General features: G+C 41.4%; 1 protein-coding gene across 1 annotated transcript; it reads left to right on the forward strand.

The window, feature by feature from the left end:
• Positions 1–10,629: 10,629 nt before the first annotated feature.
• Positions 10,630–12,967, forward strand: LOC123396450 (glycosyltransferase BC10-like). Its single transcript, XM_045091383.1, has 2 exons — positions 10,630–12,173; positions 12,546–12,967. Exon 1 carries the CDS (start codon positions 11,069–11,071, stop codon positions 12,137–12,139), a length of 1,071 nt encoding a protein of 356 aa, XP_044947318.1. The 5' UTR covers positions 10,630–11,068; the 3' UTR covers positions 12,140–12,173; positions 12,546–12,967.
• The last annotated feature ends 13,222 nt before the right edge of the window (positions 12,968–26,189 follow it).

Here is a 26,189-nt window from a genome sequence, read left to right on the forward strand (position 1 = left end):
ATAACAAAGCAAATACGGTTTCTAGTCGTCCGTCATGGAAATTATCCCTAAAGTTTGTATAAATTAACCATCATGCCATCGGTAAGTAATAGAAAACGTTTCACAAAGCGAAAAATCTTGTACTGGGCCGGCCCGTGTAAAAACTAACTACATTACCCTCTGCATGCTGGGAGAATATCCATGCACAGGCGCCTGCTTTTAGTTCCGTTTATTTATTTATTTTCAGTTCCGTTTTAAAAAATTTATTTCAAATAATTTAGAACTTAGAATAATCTTTAAATTTTTAATAAACTGAAAATTATAAATCAACATATTTAAAAAATAAAATGTTTGTGACTTCAAAAACTGCTCGGAGTTTTGTAAAAAATGCTCGCATATACAATAAAATGTTTGCAATTTAAGAAAAATGTTAGTACAATAAGAAAAGTCCATGATTTCTAATACAATTTCATGTATTAAAAATTATTAAATGCATTTAACAGAATGCTTTCTAATTCAAAATATGTTAATGCATTTTAAAAATGTTCTAAAAATTTTAAAAATAGCTAATGCCTGCTTTGATAGTTTCTTTTTTTATTTAAAATTTTCTGTTCCATTTTTATTTTATTTCTAATTTAAACAATTTATAATTACAAAAACTTTTATTTTAATTTATTTCTAATTTAAATAATTTTCAAAACATAAAATGTTTGTGGATTCAAAAAAAAGCGCCGGTTTTTTATATTTTTTTGCAAATTCCAAAACAATGTCCATGAATTTAATAAATATATTACTGATTTATAAAAATGTTTGTTTATTCAGAAAAACTTCATGCGTTTCAAAAAATGATTGTGAATTTAAAATAAATCCTTCAATATCAAAAATTATGTTCGTCTCTTCTTGAATTGGTCGCCAATTCAAAAGAAAATAAACCCGTTCAAAATATAAATAATTTTTATGATATTTAGTAAATGTTTGTAAATTGTAAAAAATGTTCTCGATTTTAAAATTGTTCCCATATTTGTAAAATTGTTCACGAAAGATCTAATGTATGTAGTTAAACATTAATGCTTCTAAGTTTTTGTGTCAATATACCTGTGTGAATTTTGAAGAATTAACTGTTGGATGGATCAAGTTATTATTGTATGTTTTCTAAAAAAATTCTTGAAATTCAGAATAAATCTTTGAGTTACCAAGATTTTTGAATACCATGATATATATATTTTGAAAATGTAAAGATTGCTTCAACTTGTGAATAAATTTAAAAGAAAAAACATTTTTTTGCATTTGTGCACAAAAATTTAAAATCAAACGATGATATGTGAACATAATGTGGTCACCACATTGAAGATTATATTATTTTTTTTCCATGACAACGCACGGGCCATTTTGCTAGTATACTCTAAAATATATCTATATACATTCGTATATAGTCTTTTAATATAACCTCTAAAAAATATATATTTAGAAACGAAGTAAGTATATCATCTTGACATTCCGAGGTTTGGGGGGAAAGAATCTTTCTTAGTCAACCTAGCACCATTTTCCTTTTACAAAATGGAACCAGCTCTACTTGTTCCATTGACGAACTAGATCCTTGCTTGTTTCTTTTGGGCAAACACGCGATAAAAGCAGCAGCATCTTGTGCAGTCAGCCGAAAGCCGAAGAAAATAACATATTTTTAACTAAAGGTATCATGTGATCAGCTAGCATGTTCTCCCTACAGTAGAAAGATAACTCGACATGATCTGATCCGAGTGGCCACCCCCCTGTCTGAAAATTCAGAAGCATTTTCTCACGGGCTTGGCTTGGGCATGTGAGCATCTGTCAGTGCCGCGTGCACATCTCAGTGTACAAAATATGCTTGTCCTGCGCACCGACGGCAATGTTTTTTTAACACAGTATAGACTTAAACGTTCACATATATACTTATAAACATACACTCTATCCTTAAAAATATTTTTAAAAAGAACCGGTATATCATCTTAAGATTTATGAAGTCATCATAAGCATTTTGTTATCGACGAAAATGTCTCCTACCGCTAGAAGCTTATCGTCGAAAATACTAAAATAAATTCAAAAATAATATAAACATCAGAATTTGGATCCTAATGAGTTAGAATATCATTATCCCCTAACTATTCAACCATGGTTTGCCACAGCGATGCTTCTGGACTGAACTGTCTGTGTGTACACGTACCCTGCCTGCATGGCCAGCCTACTGCCCGTACACCTGTAGACTTGCTGTAGGGTCTTTTTTTTTTTTTTTGCGAGTTTGCAGCACTCTACATTGTTTCCTGGCCAAGATCGGCGAAGCAGAATCTGATGCGTTGCGTATGGGCGGCTGGGGACGATTTCACTGTTTTGATCTTTTACATAGTTTCATCGGATCTGATCTTGTTTATAATTTTTGATCTAACCTTTTTTCTACCATCATCCGTTAGAGCATCATAGTAGTGCATTCAAATTCTCAAATCCTCAAACCAGTTTAAGGGTTGAAAATTAGCATTTTTTAAAAGTTTTAAGGGTTGAAAAGCAGGGGCAAAGTCTAGAACCCTAACCCTCAAACGCAACCCTCAACCCTTATAAGGGTTGGGTTTGAGGGTTCTACTCTTTGCCGCGATCCCAATCCTTAAAACTGTCATTTGACATATCACAATTTTCATCATCTCAATAACGGTTTGAAGAAAACAATAATCATTCTAGTTATTATTACAACACCGAATAGTACTTTCAAACACATAATAATCATTCAAGTTATTACAACAATATTTTCAAGCAAATTGCAATAATTGTTCGAATCAAATAGGACATAGAAAAGTAAACAAAGGTAGATCATGGGCCTTGGCGCCGCGCACTGGTGCTCTACAAGATCATCCCGGAGCCGATCATGAGTGTTTGCATCCTCAATCTGACGATGTGCTTGAAGAAAAGCTTGTACGAAAGGGTTTCTTTCCGGTTGCACACGGGTACCAACATTGTTAAAGAAACAAGGCAGTTTTAACCCTCTCTCATCCTCGAGGATCATGTTGTGTAGAATCACACAACATTTCATGATGTTCTTCAAGGTTTTTTTTTCCAAAAAATGAGCTGGACCTCAAACTATGGCAAACCTTGCTCGCAAAACACCGAAATCTCTCTCAATATCCTTGCGGGCTGCCTCTTTGTGCCTTGGTGAAATGAGTCTTTTTTCTGGTTAAGGGCACCCCATTTTTCTCCTTGATGGACTTCACAATTGCCCAATCGGGGTAAATTCCATCGGCGAGATAGTATCTCATTGAGTACTCATTGTCCATGATTTTGTAGTTGCAAGTTGGAGCATCCCCAACAACTAATCTTTTGAACAAAGGAGATATATTGAGCACATTGATATCACTGAGTGTTTCCGGAAAACCAAAAAATGCATGCCAAATCCATGTGTTCTCTGATGCCACGACCTCAAGCACAATGATAGCATCACGGCTTTTACCGCATTACATTCTTTGCCTTACCTTTGGACAAGTCTTCCATGTCCAGTGCATGCAATCAAGACTACCAAGCATCCCCGGCCATCCCCTTTTTTCATTCATCTCCATCAATCTCTTTGTATCCTCCTCGTTGGATCTCCAAAGATACTCATCACCATACAACCGGATGACCAATTTTACAAACCTACGAACGGACGCCGTGGTTGTATCTTGTCCAATGCGAAGATACTCGTCGGTATAGTCCGCGGGTATGCCTTAGGCGAGCACCCGCATTGCAGCCGATATCTTTTGGTACCCACTAAACCCCATGATACCGGCGGCGGATCTACGATGCTTGAAGTAATCTGAGGCGGCCTCACAATCGGTGACAATCTTCACAAACAAACTACGGCGCATTTGGTACCTTCTCCGAAAGAGGCGAGGTGGGTATTTCGGTACCTCCGTGAAGTAGTCTTGCATCAAATGCTCGTTTCCGAGACCGCGGTTCTGGTAGATGGTGACTTGCCCCATCTTCGACCCTCTCCTCTGATCCATCAACTTCGTGCGGTCTTCAAACTCTTGCACGTCGAGGAGGAGGCCATCATCTCGACTTCATCGTCTTGAAGCAACTCCTCAGTGTCCGAATCGTCTGATGACGACCAACCGGAATCATCGAACAACGCCTCCATCTACACAACACAAAACAAAAATTGTGAGTGCCAACAATGAATCAAAAAGGAAAAAATAAACAAAAAAAGAAAAAAAATGCATACCTGCGGATTGGCGAGGAGAGCTCGGGGCGGCGTGTGGGCGGGAGGTGAAGGGCGGAGGGCACGTGGGCGGGCCAGCCTCTTGCTGCGGGAGGCAGAGGGAGCAGCCGCCTCGGGTTGGCCTGCTGCGGGCGGAGGGCGGGAGGCGGAGGGCGACCAGGGGTGGGCCGTGGTCGGGAGGAGGTGGAGGGGGCAGGGCAGGGCGGGCGCGGGCGGGAGGAGGTGGAGGAGAGGCGGTCGGCCTGCTGCGGGCAAATGTCGGGCGACGGCTGGGGAGGTCGAGGGGAGGCGTGTGGCGGGCGCGGCAGCCGGCCTGCTGCGGGCGGCGGCCGGGGGGCGGGGTGGGCTCGGACGGGAGGAGAGGTGGCCGGGGGGCGGGACGACGGCGGCGGCCGGAGAGGCGGCCGGCGGCGGCTTGGGTGGGCGCGGGCGGGAGTTCGGGACGGGAAATTTCCCTCTCGCGCTCGGATGGCTCGCAAGTGAGGGTTGGGGTAGGTTTTGCTCCCCAATCCTCACTTGTACGGGTTGGGAAAGGGTTTGAAGGTCGGATCCTCAATTTTTTTAGAGTTCGAGGACTATGGGGTTTTAGTCTATGCGTTTTTTTTGCTCGCAAACTGTAAAGAAACGGTTATTTTAAGGATTTGAGGGTTTGAGGATACTACTAGGTATGCTCTTATGAAGGTAGGTAGTGATGAATCAAGGAGGTGTGTCAACAGACTTAAGCCCCCTTCAAAAATTAAAAAACAAAACTTTCTAATATTTATCATAAAAATTTAACACTATCTGAATAAAAAACTGCAAGTAAGTGTGTTTCATCCAGACCGACCAGCTACTTGTCTAGGTCGACGGCGTGAAGCTACTTGCATCGCCGAGAAGAGGAGCTCCACATCCATGCACCCATTGTCCCTATGAATCGACATGACTCTTCAAATGTCGCGAATCGAATGATTCTGATGTGGATCTTCGACCATCACTCTATTCGGGGAACCGATCCGACAGCACCCCCCGCATCTCCCTGCGCGCCCCGGGTGAGTTGTTGTCGATCGAGAGCAGCGCAGCCACCGCATGTAATGGCGGGGCCAGCAGCCTGGGCACCTGCGCCGCTGGAACCAACCGTCGGATTTGACTCCGACGACGACGCGGCCCCGCCATGAGAGAAGGTCATCGATGAGCCCAAGGAGCGAGAGAGCGACGCACTGGATGGATAGATGGGTGGGTGGGATCAGCGGTGGGATTCGATATTTTAGACACGGCCAGCTCGGTCCCCAATGGAGGGGGTACACGGGAGGCCATGAATCAGCACTATGTAATACTCCCTCCATCCTAAAATAAGTGACTCGACATTATACCAACATTGTACTAAAGTTAACACAAAATGAAATCACTTACTCCCTCTGTCCCAAAATTCTTGTCTTAGTTTTTTGTATATATGAATGCATCTAGTCACGTTTTAGTATTTAGATATATAAATTTTAAACACACCTAAGACAATAATTTTGGGACTAAAGAAATATTTTGAAAGCGAAGGGAGTATTTTCTAAAAAAATTCAAATTCCCTTCAAATTTCTTCAATCCAGTTGGAAATGGTTTAACTGAACAAGGCCTTAACTGGATCCATAATGTTTTTCTTCTCACGGCGACCTCGTTCGAATTTGGTAATATATATCATCTTGACTTTCGAAGTTTTGGCGGTAAAAAACTTTCATAGTCAATCGAGCAGTATTTTTCTTTTACAAAAAGGAATCAGCTCAACTTGTTCCTTGAACGAACTAGATCCTTCTTTATTTCTTTTGAGCAAACCGAAAATTGCTTTTGGAGCTTGGCCTTCATGGTAGCCTTTAAATTTAAAATCTAAATTTCATGAATACTTATATTTTTATATTTTTAAAATTTTATTGAAAAATATTGAGATAAGTGAAGGCATAACACACATGTGTGTAAATTTTTTAAAAATATATATTAAAATGATGACTGTACAAAAATAATAATGTAAGGCTTTTTAATACATGATATTATTCATCGTTTCAGACAACAAATCAGTCTTTTTCATGAAGATTGCATTTTAAAATATTTCATCCTAAAATTATACATACATACACGTAACATCGTTCTTTACTTACATAATTTTCTAAATTAGCCTCTGTGGAGACCGAGCTTCAAACATGCGTTCTCTTGGGCAAACACGCAATAAAAGCAGCAGCACCTTGTGCAGTCAGCCGAAAGCCGAAGAAAAGAACATATTTTTAACTACAGCTATCATGTGATCAGCTAGCATATTCTCCCTAGAGTAGAAAGATAACTTGACATGATCTGATCCGAGTGGCAGCACCTCGTGCAGTCACCCGAAAAAACAAACCATTCCGTGGTTGAATGGTTAGGAAGGCGGTGATATCTCCTGTCCATCAGAGTTCAAGTCTCAGATTTAACGTTGGTGTTTGCATTTTTTAAATTTATTTTAAGTTTTTCAGCGATATATTTTTAATGGAAGGAGACGTTCCGTCGACAACGAAGACGTCAGTGCCGGCTTAGTCTTTCGAAAATGATTATAAGGATAAGTTGTACGTTCGTGTGTTCATATGATCGAGTGTACGCTCGTTATGTGTTGTACTCTCCTAAGAAAAAGAAAGCCGAAGAAAAGAACATATTTTTACTGCAGCTACCATGTCAGTAGGAAGATAACAGGATCTTATCCGGGTGGCCACCCAAATTCAGAAGCATTTTCTCACGGACTTGGCTTGGCATCTGTCAGTGCCACGTGCACATCTCAGTGTGCAAAATACGCTTCTGCCCTCGGCGCACCGACGGGGATGCTTCTGGACTGAACTGTCGAATGTACACGTACCCTGCCTGCATGGCCTGCCTACCGCCCCTACACCTGTAGACCAGCTGCATGGCCATAAAATTTATTTATTTTTCGCGAGTTTGCAGAGCGCTCCACACTGTTCCATGGACGAGAATCTGATGCGTTGGGCATGGTTCCTTCTAGTCATCAGCACAGCGGGTGCGTGCGTGCACGCGCCACGTGAATGCCACGTCATCGGCGGTGAGTGCGTGCGTGCGCACCAGCTGTGCTGTGACACGGACCGACGGCCGATGAGCTGGTTCTCGGAGAGGTGTCGAAAAGTGCAGGGCCACGTACACGACACGTCAGCGTCAGCATTTCCTCCGGTTACGAAATCCGACTTATCCAGGTCAAACGAAACCGAAAAAAGTTGCTGTATTCCGCGGGAAAGCGCGCAAAGGTGGTGGCGACTTTCCCGCCAAATGAAGGAACAACATACGACTTTCTATACTCCCGTATGGTTCACATGGGTTTCCTAATATTCAATATACGATATAATAGTATATATGTACACCTTTCGTTTCTAAATATAAGTCTTTTAAGATATTTTATTAAGAGTCTACATACGAAACAAAATGAGTGAATCTACACTCTAAGGTATGTCTATATACATTCGTATGTAATCCATTAATGAAACTTGTTTAAAGACTTATATTTAAGAACGGAGGGAGTGGTATACATAGCAGGATACCCATACGACCGAGCGTGTTGTCTGCTCTAGGTCTTCCACGGTGCTGCGTCTGTTCCGTCCACGACTCCCCGTGCCTTGTTTTTTTTCTAAAACAGTACATATGCAAGTGCTTATATATATACATGTATAAATTATATTTTATAAATATTTTAAAGAAACCAGGTAGACATGTCATTTTCAGATTTACGGAATGATTGTGTCTTAGCGTCGACGAAAACGTTTTCTTTTCACTAAAGACATATCACTGAAAACCCTAAAACAAATTCGGAAATCATACAAACATCAAAACATGCTGAGATTATCGATGTCTCTGTAATCATCCAACCCATGTTGATTTGCTCCACGTGTCCTGCCTGTCGACGGACGTATTTATACTCCGCACCCCGCTCGTATGGTACGCACACTTGTAGCCTTCCCGTGGGTCACGTACGGATAATATCATACTTATAATTGTATTTTTCCATCGAATATATAAAGAGGAGAAAGGGAATGCCCAGCCAGCCACATGCCCCGGGCTTTGCCGACAAGTGGGTGGTCCCGGGTGTCAGCCACTCACTTTCAGCTCCCAGCTAACCAGATCCGACCGGGACGTCAGTGCGTGGCTGCTCTGCTTCCTCAACCACTACAACCACAACTAACCCCCTTCAAAAAAACACAACTAATTAGCACTATTATTACCATTCTCATTTATTGTTATTACTATTTCTATTGTGAGCCTAAGCTCAGCCATATAAATAAACAACACACAATACTCAAACGTATGGACATTACTTTTTTTTTCTTTTCTGAAAAACAGTTTATCCTATTATGTGTTATACTAATATATAAGGAACAACAACCCCAAAAAAATATTACCATGAATTTGTAATACCCCCTGAATGTATCAAAAAAATGTTTTGAACATATTTTTATTAGTGGTGAACATGATCTTTTAATTCTGTTCTATCACGAAAAACTTGCATATGTTTTCTTTAGTTTATCCTTTACTCGACATTACATACGGTTTCCCCATATTTTCTATTGTTTTTTCGATGAAAACCTCACTGACTATTCCTTATTTGTTGACCTTTTTAGCATATAGGACACTTTGACTTATAATAAATAAAATTTTGTTTTGTTTAGCAAGGCAATAAATGCTTACAAAGTAGGAGTTGATCAAGTAAAATCTTATTTTCTTTTATGCAACCACAATAAAATGAGCAGATAATTTACGGGCTAACACTACTAGAATTTTTGTCCTCCAATGCAACACACAACCAATTATCTAGTTTGATTAAAAAAAGTGTTCCCTTGTGTGCCAACTTCTCCCATGCATTCGTTCATGCTTATAAAGTAATCACGTCTTGCCACATTTTGTTCAAGAAAGATGGATTTTGCTTGCTTACCACTATTTTTCATATCCTTTTAAAACATGAATTTTGTCCTTCCCGGTTCTATTGACTCATGGGCATGATTGAATCCCGTTTTGGCAACCAGATTTTGTGTGACCCCCAACTAGATATTTTGAACATGCCTTAATCTTGATTAAAAAGCTTTTGATTGACAACCTGAAGATAATGTTCCTATATTTATTCTCGAGAAGTACTTTTAGAATATTATACGGGTTGTTCTACATATAAATTAATGGCCATGGTTATATTTTGGGAACTGTGTTAATGTTCAATCGTCTTTTTTGTGTGAACTAGAGGGTGTAGTATTTTGATGTTTAAATTGTGTGGCTTATATTTTGGATGCATTAGACTAAAATTTGTTTCTTTTGAGCCGAAAATATTAGAAAGAATCATGGTTTGCACCTTTTAACATGACGCCGACTGCATGAAGTTCATACACGTGCCATGCCTCTGTGTACACATAACACTGCTAGTTTGCACTAACTTTTGATTTCATGATCTAACGAAGGTGAGGGTCAAATTGCATACCCAGTGCAAATCCAAAAGCTAAATACCAGGGGAAATTTCAAAATTTGTTTCTACAGAGTTTTTGATTTACTTACCCACCCATAGCATGCATGCATTTTACGTTAGATTTAACCTCTGCCATTCTAAACCAATAACAAAATCATCGAAAAAGATAACACTACATGTTTAAAGGTCAAACAAAAGGGGTCATCGCGAAAAGAAAGATCAAGTGGTTTGAGAACCCCAACCTAAAATGTCCAAATCCATGTGTCTATGTGGCGTAGCCTATTCAATAAGGATTTGCATATATTCATTAGTTCATCCATCGATTGGGAGGATTGCAAAAAGTAATAATTACATTTTTGGCCCCAGCTCCTTGCAATTCAGCAAAGCAATAAGTCATTGCAAATACCTATTTTGTTATGTTCATTGTATAATGCTCTTTTCGCTTCAAAATAAATGTCTTGACTTTAATACCGCTCCAACACTTATTTTAAAACGGAGAAAGTATGAATTCGAATCTCGAGTCTATATTGTTTGGTCTAAAACTACGTTATTTGGTACTATATGAAGGAGAATAGTACTCCCTCCGTTTCTAAATATAAGTCTTTTTAGATGTTTCACTAGTGGACTACATACGGATGTATATAGACATACTTTAGAGTATAGATTCATTCATTTTGCTCCGTATATAGATACCTAATGAAATATCTTAAAAGACTTATATTTAGGTACGGAGGGAGTAATATGCATTCTTTTTCACTCTTATGGAAAAGCTCAAGTTTGGCTTTTGACTATCTTTCCGTCCGGAAATACTCAACATAAAATAGATGCATCCAAATGTATTTTAGTTCTAAATATATTTATTTTTATTTATTTATGAGACAATATAATACCGGATAAATGGAATATTAATTTGCACGTCATATTTGTTTTTCAAAAGCATCCACATTTATTCAGATTAATAAACGCTGGGATGAGGACAGGTTGCTGAAGAGTGGAGAGCAGAGCAGAGCAGCAAGAGCCCCCACAAAAGCAGCAGAGCACAACACCTCACCCCCTCACTCCTCCCCCACCTCTTCTCCCTCCAAAAACCAGCGCCTTTCCCCCTCCAAACGCCGCATCCGTCCCGCCAGAACCGCGAGATCGGATCCGAGCACCACCAGCAGCAGATTCCGCGCCACGGCAACGAGCTCCTCCCCGTCCTTCTTCCCCTCCGCGGAGGCTGGTCCGATTCGATCCTCCAGGCGCGCCGGCGCTCTCCGTTGGTGGAATCTTTCCCCCGCTCGATCCATGTCCGGGCGGCCCCCGTTCTTGCCAGCGAGATCCGGTCAGTCCCTCCCGAGCGGCAGGATCTCTCTGTGATCCCCCTCTCCGCCTTCTTCTTTCCCGGCGGGAAGATCCGGGGTTTCTTGGGCGGTTTCCTCGGGGGCTCGCCGGACATGGCGTACGCGTCGCCGTACGTGCTGTCGTTCCTGCTGCTGCTCTCCATCCCGGCGGTCTACTTCCTCGCGCCGCGCCTGCTGCTGCCCAAGACGCTCCCGGCCATCCCGGACGCGGACGAGACGGAGGACCTGGCGCTCTTCCGCCGCGCCGTGCTCCTCTCGGCCGCGCCGGGCGCGCCCGTCGCCGCCGCCTTCGGCCGCCGCCCGCAGGCGCGGCCCAAGGTGGCCTTCCTCTTCCTCACCAACTCCGACCTCGTCTTCGCGCCGCTCTGGGAGAAGTTCTTCGCGGGGCACCACGGCCTGCTCAACGTCTACGTCCACGCCGACCCCGCCGCCAACCTCACGCTGCCGCCGACCCCGTCCTTCCGCGGCCGCATCATCCGCGGCAAGGCCACGGCGCGCGCCTCCGCCACGCTCATCTCCGCGGCGCGCCGCCTCCTCGCCACCGCGCTGCTCGACGACCCGGCCAACCACTTCTTCGCGCTGCTCTCCCAGTCCTGCGTCCCGCTCCTCCCGTTCCCCGCCCTCTACCGCACCCTCGTCACCGACAACAATGCCGCCGGCGCCGGCCGCCACCGCCGCCACCGCAGCTTCATCGAGATCCTCGACAGCGAGCCCACCCTGCACGCCCGCTACTACGCGCGCGGCGACAACGTGATGCTCCCGGAGGTGCCCTTCGACCGCTTCCGCGTCGGCTCGCAGTTCTTCGTGCTCGCCAGGCGGCACGCCGTCATGGTGGTCAGGGACAGGAGGCTCTGGAACAAGTTCAAGGCGCCATGCCTCGTCAAGGAGAAGGACTCGTGCTACCCGGAGGAGCACTACTTCCCGACGCTGCTCGACATGCAGGACCCCGACGGCTGCACCAAGTACACCCTCACCAGGGTCAACTGGACCGACGCCGTCGACGGCCACCCGCACACCTACCAGCCGGAGGAGGTCTCCGGGGACCTCATCAGGGAGCTCAGGAAGTCCAACGGCACCTACTCCCACATGTTCGCGCGCAAGTTCGCGGCGGGGACCCTTGCGCCGCTCATGGAGATCGCCGACTCCGTCATCCTGCGTGACTAGGCGCTCCGGTGTTCGTCGAGATGAACAGAACAAGGTAAGGAAGAGATCGATATATCACTTTGATGACTTTTCTTCTTAGAATTTTCAGTTCTGATAATTCCTATTACGTTTTTAAAACATTTCAATTGTGCTAAGTCTCATCAGCTCTTTACGGATTTCAGTTGTGCTAGGTCTCAGTAGATTGCATTGCAAGTTACAATGAGAAGGAGCAATAATTTAATCTGATTTGGTAGCCATTTTATATCAGCGTGTTTAATTCAACGCAGATGTTCTTATCTTTCTGTTGTGATAGGACTGGGTCTCTCAAAGGAAAAAAATAATACTAGTATTATGTTGCAGTGAAAATTTTATCAGTTGGCAGTTGGTGAATGGAAATCTCACAACAATTCTCTGTTTTTCATTGCAGGGTTGTGATGTGATGAAGAAGCATAAGCTGATCCATCCATTCCTTTGTGGTTTCTTCAGAGATGAGCAAGCCAGCACCAAACCTACTTCGCCTTGTTGTTCCGTCAGTGTCCGTCGGCCGCGAAGGGGATGCTGCTGCTTGCTCAGACTCAAGAGAGTGATGTTGGTGTCGGTGGCGAAGTGCCCCGACTGCCTCTATCCTATGTGAGTATTTGTTGTGTTTCTTGGTGTTTTCCTTTCCACTTTGATCCGAGCGAGAGGAAGTCGTTGGCACGCGGTAGGCGTGTTAGCTGGTAGTTAGCACGGATGATCATCCTATGTATTCACAATGGAGGCAACCTGTCGATACATGTAGTGATGGTTTTTGTAGTATATGTTATCCCCATGTTGTCATTGTCAATATCACACACCTTTTCCTCTAAATGTGTCATCTGTATCATGGTACCACTATCTTCTTGCTTTGAACCGAAGTTGCTTATATTCTTTCTGGCTTTAGGTGCCAACCGCACCTGCCTTAGCATATACAGTACTCAATTCCTAGTTGATTAACCCTCGAGAGCAAACTGTGCAATCTTGCACTGAATTGCTGACCAAAACAACAGGCTTGTCAAGCAACATCTAACAACCCACTACAGTCAAGATTATGTCTTGTAACCGCTTGAGTTGCAAAATTCTGGATATTTGGACTGCTCAACTGAACCTACTTATTACAGCACAGCAAAATTCTGGATATTTCCGAAATTCTGGATATTTGGAAAGTTTAACTGAATCTAGTTGTTAATAGGTGGTCACTTGCCTGTCCTATAGATCTTGGCCAGGGAAAGTTGATATTTTGCACTTTTGTTTCCCCATGCTTTCCACTCTTTTCTCCCCACTTTCCTCTTGTTTCGTTGTCCTTTTGGTTGCCTGCTGGTGAGGAGGTTGGTGCATGGAAAGAGACACTGGGCTCCATATTATTCATTATCATATATGCTAAGTAGGTTCACTCAGGACATGGCAACCATAAAGTCAGCAACTCTGTCCTTGGGAGGAGATTTTGTGTGTAATTTTGTTGAAAGCGGCATGATGATAGTAATGATAATAGCACGGCCCACGTTTTCTTTAATGGCAATGGTAGTACCACAGTGTCCTGCTGCTGCATATAATAAATTGCAAAGTATTTTGTATAATGGATAAAGAAAAAAAGTTAGGATTTGGTTGTCTATCCAATCCATCAGTAAGCAAGCAGGGGCCATGTTGTTAAGAAAGTCACCTATCTCTGTTAATCTAGCACTGTAGAGATGCTGCTAAACTATGGTGGCGGTGACTGGTGAGGTGATGCAGCAACAACATGCTTGTAACATTCAAAATGTAACCTCACTAAGATGCAAATATCAGGGCCGGTTTGAAACCCGGCGCGATTCCATTCGTGTGAAATTCGTGCGTTTCCGAGCATCCCTTTGGTCTGTGATATGTTATATTTGAAGTACATGCATACTGTCAAGTGACACCTTCTGGTGATGCCTTTCTGCCCTACTTGGCATGAGCACCTGTTGTTATGTGTGCACCATCAACGTTTTGTGTTCTACTTAGCTCTGAGGACTGGCATGGATGTGGAGACGTCGTGGTGTACTACTTGTTTCCCCTTTGATGATTATTGGGGTGGCAATGGATGGTGGTGGTGGTGGTGGTGGTGGTTGGGATGATGATGCTTCACTTCCACAGCTGAGCCCTCCGGAATGAATGCGGTGGGCGCGGTGCGAAATTGACAGTTTTGTGGAAGTTTCACACTGCAGTGGTGCCCTTTGGCACAAGGCAGTGAAGAAGATGTGTGGTCATGGACCATGGTTGGTTGGTGGCTTTGGTGCCCTAGTAGCACAGCTGAGCTGACACAGTTACATTCTCTTTGGTGCTTTGGGTTCACACCTTCCTCCAGTGAGCTCTTGGCTAGCAGCAAATGAAAGAAAACATTTCACAATAAAAATAATAATTCAGTTTAAGAGAATTTGAGGGAGTCCCATTAATTTCACATAAATAAGTTGGACGATCACATAAATAAGGGGGGGGGGGGGGGTAGAAGCCTGACTTTATTCATCAAAATTCACAGAATGTGGGATAGAAACTACATCATGCTGTTGGCCAAACCTCACTTGACGCCATGGAGCAAAAGTAAGGAATTTTTTTAGCTAAATTATGTGCTTCAAAATTAGAATCACGACCCTGCTTCAAAGTAAAGATGCAAGCCAATGGTTTAGCTCGTGCTTTGATCATGTTAGCGGTGGCTTTATATCTGCCTTGATTTCTCGGCTTAATATCTTCGACAACCTGTTTAGAGTCACGGTCTATGATGAACTGGTCGATCTGTAGGACAGAGACCAAGGTTTTTATTTTCAGAACAAAACAATTTCGAACCTCATCAAGACATGCGAGCACATTTGGAAAATCATTTTGAAATTTGATATTTTAAATTTCACTTTATTTGAATGAATTCTAATATATTTTAAATTTATTTTGAAATCAGTTTGAAATTAGCTCGAAATTTCGGGCTTAAAAATATTTTGGGAACCACTGAAATATGCCAAGTTTCGGAAATTTCACTGGAATTTCGTTGAATTATTTTAACCCTAACAGAGACTGCAAGTGCAAGTTCAAGTTCCAGAAACCACTCGGGGGCCCAATAGGGCAGTAGATTCATAATCCAGCCCGACAAATTATACTACAAGCCAAGACATAACTAGGAGAGCAACTAGTTGGCGAGAGCCTCCCAAGGATCACTTCCATGCGTCACCACTTGGCGCGTTCTCAGCCGTCCGTCATCACAGGTCGCACTCTGAGCTTTTTTTTTAGTTTTCCGCACACATTTTCTGCTTTTTAGGTGGTTTTTTCCGGTTTTTTCGGTGTTCCGGTTTTTCACTCATATTTCTTAGCTTTTGGATGAGATTTTTTTCTTTGAAAAAACATGTTTTATGTATTTTTTTCCAGAGAGACGGTTTTGCTTTTGAAAAGGCACAGTTTTGCCTTCGCGAGAGGTACGTCCGTGCCTCTCGAAAACGAAAAAAAAACATGTTTGCTGATTTTTTCTATCACGAGAGGCACGATTTTGCTTTCACTAGAGATATGATTTTGCTTTCGTGAGAGGCACGACCATACCACTCGAAAACCCAAAAAACGCGTTTTCTGTTTTTTTCTATTACGAGAGGCACGACTTTGCTTCCGCGAGAGTCTCTGTTTTGATTTTGCAAGAGACACGGTTTTGTTTCTACTAGTGTCACGATTTTGCCTTCGTGAGATGCATGCCATGCCTCTCGGAAACAAAAAAACGTTTTTCTATCGTGGGAGGCACGGTTTTTCCATTCGGTTTTTTCGTTTGTTTTTTTTCAATAAAAAAGCTTATCAAAATCTATCAACATGGAATCTAGTGTTGAAGATCTCGACACGAGAAAACCCAATGATGAAAACAGTTCAAGATTTGGACGCACAGTTTAAAAGATAACATTTAAAAAATATGGATCTACGAAAAAAGGAAAAACCCAGGTTGCGACAAGTGGCACATATGCAGTGTGCCATTTGCCGCAACCTAAAAAGGTGAAATTGACCTTTGAAAAGAATACACCTCAATTAGTGATTTCATATAACTGGCTAATATATATTTTTTGAGAGAATCTGGCAAATAAGTAACCGCCTCCAGAATTCCCCTTACTAGTCCGGCCCAATAGTTTGATTTTGGGAAGCTTTTATGGACTGGTTTAGAACTTTCCACGCATCTTATTTTGCGTGTGTTTTCTTTACTGGTTTCCATTGTTTTGTATTTTTATTGTATTTTTAATTTTCGAATACATGTGAACTATTGTAAAAATACACATTGAACATTTTTTATATATAGGTTGACCATTTTCAAGCAACATGTCGAGCTTTACATATACACATTATATATTTATTCTAATACATACTGAACATTTGAAAAATGCACATTGACATATTCTAGTACACAGTGAACATAGTTTAACACATCTGAACTTATCAAGAAAATCATGGACATTTTTTAGTAGGTGCTCACATTTTATTTATGTGTCACAACAATTTCTCGAAATGAGAACATTTATTATGTGTTATGAATTTCTTAAAACTGTACGAAAAAAAATTACATTCAATAAATATTTTAGAAACGTCGTGAAACATGTTTTAAACGTGCAAGTTGATAAATGTCTCTGAACAATTTTTTGAATGATACAATTGTGTTTTAGGTTTTCATGAATCTATTTTAAAAATGCCATGAACAGTTTTTTAAATGCCTGAACATTTTTCTGAGACATATGAACAGGTTTTTGCACGAACTTTATTTTACATTTCATGAACATTTGTTAAATTGCGGTGCAGTTTTCTGAACAGTATGAATATTATTTAAATTAGCTCAAACAAACTTTTTGCATTTCATGAACATTTTTTAAACTTTGATGAATATTTAAGAAAAAACAAATTGTTGTCTTCTATATATAAAAATATGAAATAAAAAAAAAGAACAAAGGAAACTAACTACTAGGCTGGCCTACTACGCACGTCGCTTGAGGCGAGGCGAGCTACTGTCTCGATGCAAACGAAACATAGCGCACCCAATAAGTAACTGTCGTGGCGTACATGAAGAAAACTTGGCCCATCTAAAACTTGGATTGATTGGCTAGCAAGTTTGTTTGTAATAACTCGTTTATGAAGAGAAAGGAAGGAATTTGGATGATGGATTGGCAAAATCAGATTAAACCAAAATCACTAATTAAGTGTGGTGCACTTATAAAAGTCATCTCACTTTTCCGCGCTGCGCCAAGAGGCGCACTAGTTACCCCACCCCTTGCAATGCGTCACTTGTCGTAACTTAGGAGTATTGTGTTTTTTTCCTTTTGTTGTTGTTTTGTTTATTTAAAATATTTTATCTCATAACACATAATAAATGCGTCACTTGTCGTAACTATGCGTCAAAATCTCGAGCCATTTTTATTGTTGAATTTCTTGCATCAAGGTTTCTGAGACAAGATCCCATGTTAATAGGTTTCGATGATCTTTTTTTTACATAAAACGGAGGAAAAGAAAACGAGCCGAAATCACTTTTTTTTCTCAACAGCTCTATCTCTCACGAAAGCAAATATGTGTCTTCAAGAGAAGCAAATTTGTACCTCTCATAGAAGAAAAGTTGTGCCTCCACATGGAAGCAATTTTTCTTTTCTTTTTCTTGTTCCTTTTTTTTAGAGGTACAATTGTGTCTCTCGTGTAAACAAACTTGTGCTTTCATGAGAAGCAAATATATGCTTCTCATGAAAGTACAAAAAAACGTTATTTTCCCTCGGAGCAATGCCTCTTGCGGTGTTTATTCGTGCAATTTTTTTCTAATATTTTTGTCCAAAATCTCGAGAACATTGGGAAAAAGATCAAAAAGCCAAAAAAACCTTAATAAACTCATATCAAGCCCTAAAATGCGTACAGAAAATAAAAAAAAAGTACGACGAAGCGCCCACCATGCGACACGTGATGGCGGCTGAGAGGGCGCATGAAGCCCACCAAAAGTGACCCTTGAGGAGCTCCTGCAAGGGGTACCCCTCAAATAGTTGCTGTCAAATTAAACAAGAATTTCAGATGTTTGTTTGAATTACTATAATAGGATGAAGCTGTACTCGACACTTTTTCTTCCAATTTGTGTTTTGGTTTTGCTTTTCATTTCATTTTTCCAAATTTGGTTTTCAACTGTCTGGAATTTGCTGAGTTATAAGCATGAGCAAAAGGATGTACTAGCACTTAATTTTCACCGCTCTTGTCTTTAGAAAAGAAGAAATTCCACTAGTCTGAACCTGGACATGGAGCCTGTCTAGCTTAATTTTTGGTGCCATAGTGTGTTTCTGGAAGAAGATGAAAACACTGTGGTAATATAGTGCTAAGCTATTGGCATTGTGCATGGCAAGGGCATTAACTGGTGACAAATAGAGTACTGGAAAGCAGTAATATAGTGTGTTAAAAACAGGCTGAAGATAAGAATAAGACCAACATTATTGGGAAGGCAGCAGAAGGGGGGAGGAGGAGTGGCTGCCAGTGCACCACACACTGAAGCCACTATTGCTAAAATATCAGCTTCGGGGTCCACACTCCACAGCTTTGGGCTGTGACATAAGAAGACCAAATGAATCCTAGTAACATCAGCAGTTAGCCCACATAATCTGCAGCAACATTGCTAGTTTGACTGCATATTTTTCCAGCAACTACACATTTACATCCAGTATGATAACTGATTGGGCCAGTACTACTGTTACTTTTGCTAATTGCTGGTTTGGCTGCTTATTGTTCCTTGCATTTATATTCTCACAGAAACTTTGCCTACTTTTATGTACTATAATGCACTAAAATACAGGGTATTTTCCTTCCAGCAACTTTTGAGTGCACAACCATAGCCCTCCATTAAGAATGTAATCTGCAGAAAATAGTGGTAGGTACAACTTCCAAGCTAGAACACTATAAAACCAAAAGATTTCTCACAACTAGCTAGCTGCATCTTGCGAAAATGCAAGTCTACCTGTCGATAGACCAGTGGCTGATATGCTGTGCCTGCTTAAACATATTTGCCATGCAGTACATTATATGGTACTGTACTTCCCAGAAAGGCTATCAAGAACTAGATTCTGGTTGCCAAGATGGCAGATACAGTACCAAAATCTAGTTGGCTCTCCACTGATGAAAAACCTTTTCGTGCTTGAGAATTGAAGTTAGGTTTTGTGGATAGAACTCCAGGAGATTGAACCTATTTGGGGCACTGAGTGACCTGATCTTTTGGGGGCTCCAAAAGGCAGGATGCCTGAAATAGTTGAGACTATAATGCTCTGAACTGACTGAATGATCCGTCTTTTTGGTGAGGTCGTGGTGGCATGATTCTGCTCACTCTGAGGTTTCAATTCGGGTGCAAACATTTTTCACATATGTGGCGGCACTTCAGTAGAAAAATAATGAGATTCACGGATTGGGTTTCGGTCCTTATCGGCTTTAACGGACCCTCTCGGGTGGGTGCATGTGTGGTTCCTTGTCAAAATCGAAAAAACACATTTGCTTATGCACCGGGAGAATATCTGGTGCACCGGGACTTGTCGTTCACCCGGTATCCCTAGTCCAATTGACACCTTTTAAACTGTACAAAAATCAGGAAAAAATGCATTAAATTTTCAAATCCAAACTCAGAGCAGAGGCCAAAGAAAAACATAGACAAATTCGACAGTAAATAGTATCTAAAGTAAGTTGGGCTCTGAATTCGCCCCATTATCAGATTTGACACCGAAATTGTTATTTATGTTGGTTATATTTCAAATTTGGACATAATTTTTTGTGATAACACAGATTCACGTTGCGATAACAAGCACAGGTGTACCGTATACTTTCCACGTACGCACGCACACTAGATCTTTCCAAAGTTTAACTGGTAAAAAAACGCTTTATGTCCACTAATTATCGAAACATATCATGGATGCTTAACCGAATTGGGGATATCATACTATGAAAATCTGTGTAAAAAAATATGCATTCATGTTAGATTAGAATGAGACTGAATGAATATTCCCACCAATCCCTAATAGCATGGTACACTACACTCAATGGAAGTTACTTAATCTTTTTGAGGAAGCCAAGTTAAATCGCAGCCAGCTCAAAGTGATGTGGACTCCAACACTAAGTACAACCCTAATGACCCTTCCTCCCCAAATGACCTCTGGTTAGTACTCTTTTTGTTTCCTTTTTAAGCTTTACAACCCTTGGTGCCTGATTACTCATCTGATTAGCTCATCGAGTGGTGTATAAATGGTTTGAGTTTGGTGTAAAAGACTCAGCATTATGCACCAGGCTAAACACGCGGTCCTAGTCCTTAAGCACTAAGCAATTCATACAAGTAAACAATGTTCTCTTTTAGAAGAATTGATGATCAATTTGTCAATTGTTTGCTTATGACATACTCCAGGTATGTTTTTTTTTCTTATGTAAGATGCCCACACAATTAAAAGTTCAAGTTTGATCAATAGTGAGACAAAAAGTATATAAGGGCTTATTTGGATTATAGGAAATTGAAAATATAGGAATAGAAAAACACATGATTGAGATCCTATCATACCATGAATTCCTATGGGATTTCAAAAATATAAATTTTTTAAGAGGTGCATTTGGATGGTGCTAATGAAAAAGCGCAAGAATTTTGGAGGACTGATGACACAGGGTAGGGAGAGATAGAGTTCAAGTGCCTTGGTATTCTCAAAGGAAAATTAAAATGTGGTTTGAGCCCATGTTGAGATTGGTTCATATGTAATAGATGGCATATGAATGGATGTTGTAGGAATTTCGTGACCCCAATGCTATGATCCAAATGTCTTCTGTAGGAAAAATCCTATGAATTGGTATCCTCCCAAAAGACTATGAATTTCCTTCCATCCAAAGCGCGACTAAACCATATTTTATTATCAGAAGAGTAAGGGAAACATAGCATTGAGAGGTCATGATTGTGAAATCATGTAGGAAACAAAAAGCTCCCTGAATGCTCCACAAGAATTTGGTAGAAATTGAATAGAGAAAATGTTCATGCAAGACTCAAAAGAAATTCTCATGATGTCTAATTTCTTAGAAAACAACTATTGATGAAAGGGTAGAGCAAAGCTTGAATAGAATTGAAAGAATGGAGGAAGTTATTGATAAGGTAGGTTCCGCTTTCACACCCTCAAAAACTAATGATAGTACCTCTCGCAATAAAAGTCCCAAGTTCATATATGTTCCCAAGAGCATTAGTACCCCTCCTATCAAAAATAGTGAAGACCCTAAAATGATTAGCGTGCATCCCAATTTTATAGACTTGAGACGGGAACCTATTCTTAAGCCTCCTATTATCCCTAAGAAACATGGTTGTGTTATTGAAGAGCTTGATAAGGTGGCTGGCAACACTTGAATGTTATGCATTATGCCTAGCTAGGGCATAAAACACAATAGCGCTAGTTGGGAGACAACCCAATAGTTATTTTATTTTCTTCTTCTTACTTTCTGTTTGTGTGTGATAACATGATTGTTGCCTCTATAATGATTGTGTTTTTATGTTTAAATTAGTGTTTTCGCTAAGCAAAGCCTTTGGGATGATTTGAATGATAGTAGAATTGATGCGGTGTAAAAATAGAAACTTTAGCGTTCAGTGCAGAATTTCTATGATATTACTGGAACATCTTTTGAGCTGATTTTTTTACAACTTATTTTTATACAAATTCCTTAGTTCTTACTAAGTTTCTAGAAATTTTGGGGTTACATAAGTATGTTACTTAACTATATCATTATAGACTGTTCTATATTAGACAGATTTTGTTTTTGCTTGCATAGTTTGCTTGTTTTGATGATGCCATGGATTGTATCGGGGGTATAAGTCATAGAGAAGTTAGAATACAGTACCTTATGAATAATAAAATATGAATCAATTTATAAAGGTACCTAAAGTATTTGATATGTTTATTATACTAAAGGATCTCATGAAGTTTCTGTTGAGTTTTATGTGCTGAAGTTTTCAAGTTTTGGGTGTTATCACGATGGATGAAGAAATAAGGAGCGACAAGAGCCTAAGCTTGGGGATGCACAAGGCACCCAAGGTAATATTCTAGGAAGACTCAAGTGTCTAATCTTGGGGATGCCCCGGAAGGCATCCCCTCTTTCGTCTCAATCCATCGGTATGTCACTTGGAGCTATACTTTTATTCATCACATGATATGAGTTTTCCTTGGAGTGTCATTTGCTTTAGTTTTTTTAGTTTTCCACAATCCTTGTTCTCTGAATACACCCACTTGAGAGAGACACGAGATCACCATGATTTATTAAAATACTCTATGCGCTTCACTTATATCTTTTGAGCTTAGCAGTTGCTGTGGTCTTCACTTGTATCTTTTAGAGCACGGTGGCGTATAGATTTTAAAGAAATAATTGCACTCCCATTATTCACTTGTATTTGTTTGAGAATTAATAAACAACGACGGTAGTTTGCATGGGTTATGATAAAAATAATAGGTATTCAGTGAGTGCATAATCAAAACCACATGTAGCACATAAAAGAGAAATCATGGTTAATGATATTAATGTGGTAATGTGAAAAAGCATGAGTGCATGATCATTGGTTAATATAGGTATCGTGAATTAGAGGTTGTTAACTTGTTAGTCATCCACATATTTATATGGCATGGTGATGATGTGTGAGCATACTTATTCCTCATTGAAATCCTAGTGTTGTTTAAGTCAGAGGCGCGCGATGGTTAACTCCTACCAACCTCCTCCCTAGGGGCATGCGAGTAGTGCTTTGCTTCGAGAGAGCTAATAAAATCTTGAAATAAGTATGTGAGTTATTTATGACCAATGTGAACCCATGGATATATGCACGCTCACCTCCACATGTTTTCTAGCCTCCTCGGTACCGTGCATTGCCCATTCTCACCTCGAGGATCGGTGCAACCTTCGGAGGTGCATCCAAAACCCGTGACATGATTCGCTCTGTTACACATAAACCTTACTATATCTTCCTCAAAGCAGCCACCATACCTACCTATCATGGCATTTCCATATGCATTCCGAGATATATTACCATGCCACTTCCACCGTCATATTATATGACTTGTACTTCCATTGTCATGTTGCTTTGCATGACCGTAAGACAGCTAGCATGATATTTCCATGGCTTGTACTTTTTCTATATCTTTTGTTGTGCTAGATCGTTGCACATACGTGTACACTGTCAGAGGCATTCATATAGTCATACTACAGTTTTCATGTTGAGTTGTAAGTAAATAAAAGTGTGATGATCATCATTATTAGGGCACTGTCTCAGTGAGGAAAGGATGCTGGAGACAATGATTCTCCCACAAGTTGGGACGAGACTTTGTACGAAAAAATTAAAAAAGAGAAAAAGAAAAAGAAATAAAGAAAAATAAAGAAAAAAGAGAAAAAGAGAAAAAAGAAATAAATGAGAGAAAGAGAGAAAGGACAGTGTTACTACCTCTTTTTCCACATTTGTGCCTCAAAGTGGCACCATGTTCTTCATATAGAGTCTCTTGTTTTGACACTTCCATATGCTAGTGGGAATTCTTCATTATAGAACTTGGCTTATATATTCCTATGAGAGGCTTCCTCAAATGCTTGAGGTCTTCATGAGCAAACAAGTTGGATGCAGACACTAGTAGAAAACATGCCTTTGGACCGAAGCATTAGTCCCGGTTGGCTTTTGGACCCGGACTAATGCTGCCACTAGTCCGGGTTCATGAGGCTAGGCTTATGTACCGGTTTATGAGGAACCTCTAGTCCCGGTTGGTGTTACCAAGGGGGACTAAAGGGGTAGTGGCAGGCTGGTGTGAGGCTGGGCTCCCTGCGAGTCCCTTTAGTCACGGTTTGTAACACCAACCGGGACTAGAGATGGATCTCTAGTCCCGGTTTGTAGCACAAACCAGGACTAAATATATCCCTATATATAGATGCTTCTTCCAGCCCGAGCTCATCCTCTTCATTCTCTGTTTTCTCTTCCCCTTCTCGAGATCATCCCTCTATTGTTGCCAAAATTTGTCAATATTTGAGGAACCCCATCTATTCAAGTGTTCACAAAGGTAAGCAACTTTGTCCTTTCATCTCTCATTGCTAGATTAGCTTGTTCAATGTTCTATAAGTATAGTGATTTTTGGGTTCTAGTTTGGGAGTAATTATGTGGGAGTTTATTTGATTTATATGCAATCCGAGCTCAAATTAACTTCTTAGTTTGCATCTGTGTAGGTGTGGCTTACTTAGTGCCTTCCCGTCCCCGTCCTAACCACCATCGATCGCCCGCATCGTCTCATCACCGGGACGACCTTGGTGATCCTTTTCTTCTTATTCTTTTTATACAAGAAAAATATTATTTGTATGATTTAGATAGTTTTCTTACCTTTATGATTGTTTGTTATACATAGTGCCATGGTCTTGATATCCGTCCCCGTCGGCCCTTGTCCGGTTTATGATTCGGATGTGGTATATTCTCTTTTATAACTATTTGTTGCATTTCTCGTTTATGACAATTATGGCAATCAAGTTGACATAGATATTTTTATCTAGGAGGTAGGTGAATCGGAAATTGCAACTGACCCACTTGTCAAGAAGTTAAATTTAGTTAAAAAAGAAAATGATTAGAAAGAAAAATTGAAAAGAATTGAAGAAGAGAAGATGAAATTGGAGTTGTATGTCGCCGATGATCACAAGATCAAGATGGATGCAATGCGCTTGAAGATTAGAAAGATTATAAAATATGTCGTTAATATAAAGGCTTGGTATCACTATGATGTTGTTGGAGAACGTCGCATGGGAAACAAAAATTTTCCTACGCGCACGAAGACCTATCATGGTGATGTCCATCTACGAGAGGGGATGAGTGATCTACGTACCCTTGTAGATCGTACAGCAGAAGCGTTTAGTGAACGCGGTTGATGTAGTGGAACGTCCTCACATCCCTCGATCCGCCCCGCGAACAATCCCGCGATCAGTCCCACGATCTAGTACCGAACGGACGGCACCTCCGCGTTCAGCACACGTACAGCTCGACGATGATCTCGGCCTTCTTGATCCAGCAAGAGAGACGGAGAGGTAGAAGAGTTCTCCGGCAGTGTGACGGCGCTCCGGAGGTTGGTGATGACCTTGTCTCAGCAGGGCTCCGCCCGAGCTCCGCAGAAACGCGATCTAGAGGAAAAACTGTGGAGGTATGTGGTCGGGCTGCCGTGGAAAAGTCGTTTCAAATCAGCCCTAAAACCTCCATATATATAGGTGGGAGGGAGGGGACCTTGCCTTGGGGCTCAAGGAGCCCCAAGGGGGTCGGCCGAGTCCAAGGGGGGAGGACTACCCCCCCAAACCGAGTTGGACTTGGTTTGGTGGGAGGGAGTCCCCCTTCCTTCCCACCTCCTCCTTTTTTTTCCTTTTCTCTCTTGATTTTCTCTCCTTGGCGCATAGAGCCCTTTTGGGCTGTCCCACCAGCCCACTAAGGGATGGTGTGCCACCCTCAAGGCCCATGGGCTTCCCCGGGGTGGGTTGCCCCCCCGGTGAACTCCCGGAACCCATTCGTCATTCCCGGTACATTCCCGGTAACTCCGAAAAGCTTCCGGTAATCAAATGAGGTCATCCTATATATCAATCTTCATTTCCGGACCATTCCGGAAACCCTCGTGACGTCCGTGATCTCATCCGGGACTCCGAACAACATTCGGTAACCAACCATATAACTCAAATACGCATAAAACAACGTCAAACCTTAAGTGTGCAGACCCTGCGGGTTCGAGAACTATGTAGACATGACCCGAGAGACTCCTCGGTCAATATCCAATAGCGGGATCTGGATATTGACCGAGGAGTCTCTCGGGTCATGTCTACATAGTTCTCGAACCCGCAGGGTCTGCACACTTAAGGTTCGACGTTGTTTTATGCGTATTAGAGTTATATGGTTGGTTACCGAATGTTGTTCGGAGTCCCGGATGAGATCACAGACGTCACGAGGGTTTCCGGAATGGTCCGGAAACGAAGATTGATATATAGGATGACCTCATTTGATTACCGGAAGGTTTTCGGAGTTACCGGGAATGTACCGGGAATGACGAATGGGTTCCGGGAGTTCACCGGGGGGGGGGGGGCAACC

The sequence above is a fragment of the Hordeum vulgare genome, chromosome 5H (genome assembly GCF_904849725.1).
Source record: "Hordeum vulgare subsp. vulgare chromosome 5H, MorexV3_pseudomolecules_assembly, whole genome shotgun sequence".
Lineage (NCBI taxonomy): Eukaryota > Viridiplantae > Streptophyta > Magnoliopsida > Poales > Poaceae > Hordeum > Hordeum vulgare.

Coding starts and splice junctions, on each gene's coding strand:
- LOC123396450 (XM_045091383.1), top strand. CDS start 11,069: ATGGCGTACGCGTCGCCGTACGTGCTGTCGTTCCTGCTGCTGCTCTCC.